General features: G+C 38.4%; 1 protein-coding gene across 1 annotated transcript; it reads left to right on the top strand.

Moving 5' to 3' along the window:
- Positions 2,689-4,064, top strand: LOC107640751 (transmembrane ascorbate ferrireductase 1-like). The gene is made up of 4 exons (XM_016344250.1): positions 2,689-2,760; positions 3,034-3,082; positions 3,221-3,420; positions 3,783-4,064. Exons 1-4 carry the CDS (start codon positions 2,689-2,691, stop codon positions 4,062-4,064), a joined length of 603 nt encoding a protein of 200 aa, XP_016199736.1.

Below are 5,864 nucleotides of genomic sequence, written 5' to 3'. Positions count from 1 at the left end.
TGGGCTTGAAAAGAGGGATTCACGTTTGAGCTAACGTTTGCCTCAAACGTTAACTCAAACGTGAGAAGCAGATGAAGAACACCCTAGAGAAGAGTCAACGTTTGCCTCAAACGTGAGGTCAAGCGTTGGCCACATATTAGCAAGGAGAAGCACCCCTGGAGCAAACCAACGTTTGCGCCAACGTTTGCCTCAAACGTGAGGTCAAACGTTGGCGCCATAAAAGCAAAGAAGAGCACCTCTGTTTGATGCATTGAGTGAGCCACGTTTGCGCCAACGTTTGCCTCAAACGTTAGGCCAAACGTTGGCCAAAGGAGTAGCATGGGGGAACCACATTTGAGCTCACGTTTGACCTCAAACGTTGGCTCAAACGTGGAAGACAGCAACTTGGCCGAGCTGCATAATGTCACACAAGGGACGTTTGAGTCAACGTTTGCCTCAAACATTGACTCAAACATGAATGGTTCATGGCCCGGTTCACTAATGGATTTCTTCCCAACAGCAAGAGCAATCAACGGAGGCTACTATCAACCCAATTCCATCAAGGCTAAATGCCCAATTCAAGGCTTAATGATCATTTGAAGAAAGTGTATAAATAGCTTAGGATTTGAAGTTTTAGAGAGCTTCCTTTTTAGAACTTTTAATACTTGCAGTAGAGCTTTTCCTTTTTAGTTTTGCTGAGTAGTTTTTGGAGAGCTTTTGGGTTTTGAGCTATTTAGAGATTTTGAGTCTTGGGTGTTGAAGAATTCAGGAATTTCTGTCTCAATCTCACCTTGAGATCTCTCTGTTTTCTTTACTACACTTTCTGAGAAATTTATATTTGCATTCCTTTCTTCTACTGCTTGATCTTTACTTTTCTTGCAATCGAATTCTCAATTTGGATCTAGGAAGGCATTGAGATCTAGACTTGGTTATCTAGTCTCTTGGGTCCTGAGATCTACATTTTTCAATTTCAATTTCCTTGTTTCGTTGCTACATCAAGTTTATTTTCATTTTCATTTGAGATCCGGTTTAATTGAATCCATCTTTTACATTTCTGTTTGTTGAATTTTACTTTTCTTTGTTTAATTTCTGCAAATCCACTTCCCAATTCCCTTTATAATTCAAGCAATTTACATTTCTTGCACTTTAAGATTCTGCAATTTACATTTCTTGCGTTCTAAGTTTCTGCCATTTAGTTTCTTGTTCTTTAAGATTCAGCTCTTTTTCTTTTTGTTCCCTTTAATTTCATGCAAATCACCCACTCCCCTTTACATTCTATGCAATTTAATTCCTGTCAACACAATTCCACACAATCAACACTTGTTTTCTTGACTAATTCAACCACTAAACTAAAGTTGCTCAATCCTTCAATCCCTGTGGAATCGACCTCACTCCCGTGAGTTATTATTACTTGATGCGACCCGGTGCACTTGCCGGTGAGTTTTGTGTCGGATCGTTTTCCGCACATCAACACGCAATCATCAGGACCCAACCTACGTTACCAAACCTCAAGGTCTTTAACCAAACATAACCAAACACTAAAGCGGGGATTTTCGAAACACAATTACTTACCAAACTAAGAAAACGAAACAGCGGTGATAGCTGAACTAGTTTGCCGGCAACCACCTCGAGTGGCGGCGGTGACCAGATCTCCGGCGACGGTAACTGAAACCAATCATACAACGACAATGAAGCTTCCGGAAATCGAAAGGAAACAAAGGCCAACTTAAATCCTTACCGGCAGAATTTTCTGGCAACGGCAGCGAGGTTTTTCCGGCGGCCAGGCACGGCGGCGAGATTGGTTTCTCCTCCGGCAGCGGCCTCTTCCCAGGTTCTCTCTCTCTCTTCGCGGATCTGCTCAACGGTGACAGACCAGAGGTGGCAGCGGTGGCACACGCAGCAATGACAGCACACGGCGGCGACTGGCGCAATGGCGGCGGCTGAAGGCAGCTCCTTCAGCTCGCGTCTTCGGCAGCAACAACTCCCCCTCCTTACACTGTCCTCTCCCTCAGCTCCGATCCTTGTTAGCGACTCGCGGCGGCGACAGGGGCAAGGATCGACGGCAATGACTCCAAGGGAAACGACGAGCAAGGACGGTGGCGAAGAAGACCCTGACGGCAATGTTGGCGCGGCCACACGGAATGGCGACGCCTTCCTCTCCTCGCGACTCTCGATGGTGCGGCGGCAATGGCATTTCGCAAGGATGGCGTGGGCTCCTCTCTTCACCGGCACTCTCCTTCCCTCTCGGATCTCCTCCATCCCTTGCCAACAGCGGCGGTGGCGGTGGCAGTGACACCCACCGCGCCGCCTTCCTCTTCTTCTCCCTTCCCCTTTCCTGCGGCTCCCTTCCCCTCTGTCCCCTTTCTTTCTTCCTTCCTTTCTTTCACAGGGAAACTATGTTGTTTGATGAGAGTGAGGGTGTGGGGCAGCAGCTGCTGCTCCTTGTTCTTTACTAAAATATATGAGGACTATTCTTCACTTATTAATTCCTATTGTTGTTTTTCTTTTTCCCCTTCCCCATTTTGCTCAGGATTTAGTTACTGAACATGAATTTGAGAAAAACTGCTTGATGTGAATTCTCCAAGTGATATTGGGTCACTTTTGATGATATTAGGGCTTTAGAAAATGTGAAAGACACCTTGAAGGAGTTGGTCATGCTTCCTCTACAGACAATGCTTGCGAAGGAGACAAAAGGAGAAAAGATTGAAGATGGGGTTGGGAGTTTCTGCTTTTCCATTTATTTTTGTGGCTCACCTTCTAGCAGTGGCTGCTATTGTCGTGGTCTAGCTTTAGATCATACACTTCAGCGGTGGCTTTTTTCTCCTACCATTACATTGATGAATTAGTAGCTAAACTGATTTGGGACTGGGTTTAGTTTTTAATACAATCATTTATATATAACACAAGATAATCATATAATATTACACAAGTTGAAGTTACTAATCTATATTAAGCCCTTATATATCTTATATTTGTGACTATTATTATATATAAATTGTCAATATATAGTTAGTGAATTACCCCTAACTTATGTATTCCTTTTTCTTGATACAGATCCATCCTGTTCTTATGCTAATTGGATTAATAATAATGGGAGGTGAAGGTAACCAAAAAACTTTCACAAGATACCGTTTTATGAACTAATGTGTGACTATTTCTACAATTCTCTGTTTTATCTTCAACTTGTATAATTATTATAGGTCTCATATTTTTTCCCTTTATATTTTTTGGTTACTTGTAGCTAACATAACTTACAAAGCTCTACCCCTGAAGAAGGAAATTAAGAAGTTGATACATCTTATTCTCCATGCAATTGTACTAATACTTGGAATAGTTGGAATTTGTGCTGCCTTCAAGAATCATAATGAAAGTGGCATCGCCAATATGTACAGCTTGCATTCATGGCTTGGCATTGGAGTTATTTCCCTTTATGCGATTCAGGTAAAACCATTGAAATCGTAGATTAATTAAACCTTAAACAGCTAAACCTACGTGCATATAAGAGTTTGGCATGCATTAAGAAAAATACATAATGAGAAATTTTGTTATAATATGGCTTGCCAAAATGACAAGTATCAATCTTAACACTGTGACAAATTAAATAAATAATTCATCATATAGTTTAATTCAATCTGACATCACAATGATTTTGAAGTATAATCTCTATTATAACAGAGTAACTCCTCATGATTTCCAATTAGATAATGGTGGAGGACAAGTTTGTTTTGGACCAATTTTGTCCTTTATATTTTATTTAATGATAAGAATGAGATTTATTCTTTAATTAATACACCTGCATGTAGTGGATATTTGGGTTTGTGATGTTTTTCTATCCTGGAGGGAGTGAATCACTAAGAAACCAATCAATCCCATGGCAAGTGTTGTTTGGGTTGATAGTGTATGTTCTGGCACTTGGGACAGCTTCCCTTGGGTTCTTAGAGAAGCTCACATTCATGGAGAGTTTAGCAGGTGTGGCTAAATATGGTTCAGAGGCACTCATTGTTAACTTCACTGCCATTGTCACCAGGGAATACTACTCTTTGGCCCCCTTGGTACTGGAAAGACAATGCTTGCGAAGGCTGTAGCAACCGAGGCTAGAGCCAACTTTATTAACATTTCAATGTCTAGCATTACTTCAATAGTGTGTTTTAGATGTTGTAAATTTTACTTTGCAAAGTGATGACTTTGCAGTGAATTTGTTTTCTTTTCTTTTTATTTTTTCAATTTTCCTGTGTCAGTTTACGTTTGTATTTTTATATAAAGAGTCCACATCTTATTATATGATGGAACATCAAATATACTAATGAGATCTGTTGGTACACACAGTGAACCGGTAGGTCCTTGTTTTGTCCTAAAACTTCCCTTATAAAGACTTTTCTTGTAATAATCTAGCCTTGGCTGATTATCGTGTTCCCGGTGGCTGTGCTGCTTCCTTCATGAATATTAACTTATAAATGTTTTAAAAGTTAAGTTCAATGATATAGCATTCATCTCAACTTGCATTTATTTTCATTTTGCATTAATTGCATCTCAACTTGCCATAAACAGAAGTTATACCTTAATTAATTAGAATGAGATTTCTGTCTCTTGCTATATTAGGCTTTGTACAAATTGATTATTATTGTATAGTCTATGAAATGAAATGGAATGACGATAAAAATTAGTATATTTTTAAATGCTACCCTATCATGATTAGGTTTAATTTCTTTTTCTCTCTAAAAATCCACTTTAACACTTTTGGAGTCATTTTCATAAATCTAAATAAGAGACCAAAGATTAGAGTTCATCCTTTATTGTAAAAAGGGAAGGAAAATATTTTTTGGCTTACATACTTTATTCTAGTATATTAAGTAATATTTGTCAAAATAGGAACAGGATAAATTATTCTAGTACATTAAACGCTTTATTTATTCATTTATTCATTTATTTATTTATTTATTTGAGGTTATGCACTCAAATTGTGGGTTTGAGTTATTAGTGGCTGCTGACTACTATTGCTATTGCTATTATTGTTAAACTATTTAGACTTGTTTAAAGCTAAAATTCCTGTTTATATTGGAGATGATAGAACCGATGAAGATGCATTCAAGGTATCTGACCACCTCTCTTGATTTTTTACTCCATGCTATAATACTACATAGTTAATTACTTAATTATATTGGTTGACCACAATGTGATGTTTTGGGACAATTTGAACTAACTTAAATGAGAAAACAGAAATTGAGAGACAGAGGACAAGGTCTTGGAATTCTTGTCTCAAAATTTCCGGAAGACACTAATGCATCGTACTCTTTACAGAACCTAATGAGGCAAGTATATAATTTTCTCCTTTTTGTGCATAAACCCTGGTGTCTTAGCTAGCCAAGGGTCCTACTTGTTTTCTTCTTGGACTAATTCAAACAACTTTGCCATTCAGAAACTCGTCATGTACAAAGCAGTCATTCAGAAACTCATCATGTACAAAGCAGCGGCTGCAATAACAGCAGCAGCAACCCCAGCTGTGGAAGGATCAAAACAAGAACAAAAATGCTCTTCAACAACAGTCTCTAAAATAATGTATCTTTATTTGTTTTTGGATTTCTTAATGTAGATTACTTGAATTTTCCCGAGTTTTTTGGGAACAAAGAGAGCTATTTGCGGATTGTGATATTGACTGTCTCTAAAAAGAGTTTTCAATTTTCTTGTGCTAGTTTATTTTTTATATTTTATATAAAGTTTATTTTAATAACATGATTTAGTTTTTGCATAATAATTAGTTATTTAATGTTGATTATGCTGGCTTCTTAAAAAGTAGATATATCACCCTATTGGCACGCTTGAAAAGTGTAGCCGTATCTTTCCCTATCGGCACGCTTTTGAAGCATACCCAAAACCAACTTTTTTGG

This window comes from Arachis ipaensis, chromosome B05 (assembly GCF_000816755.2).
Source record: "Arachis ipaensis cultivar K30076 chromosome B05, Araip1.1, whole genome shotgun sequence".
NCBI lineage: Eukaryota > Viridiplantae > Streptophyta > Magnoliopsida > Fabales > Fabaceae > Arachis > Arachis ipaensis.
The sequence above is the reverse complement of the archived record's forward strand: the minus strand, read 5'-3'. Positions and strand labels throughout refer to the sequence as shown.

What these genes read in the sequence shown, in the direction of transcription:
- LOC107640751 (XM_016344250.1), top strand. Translation starts at nt 2,689, where the DNA reads ATGGGGTTGGGAGTTTCTGCTTTTCCATTTATTTTTGTGGCTCACCTT. An exon ending in CAGTGGCTGCTATTGTCGTG is followed by an intron (nt 2,761 to 3,033) that starts GTCTAGCTTTAG and finishes TTCTTGATACAG; the next exon opens with ATCCATCCTGTTCTTATGCT. An exon ending in AATAATAATGGGAGGTGAAG is followed by an intron (nt 3,083 to 3,220) that starts GTAACCAAAAAA and finishes GGTTACTTGTAG; the next exon opens with CTAACATAACTTACAAAGCT.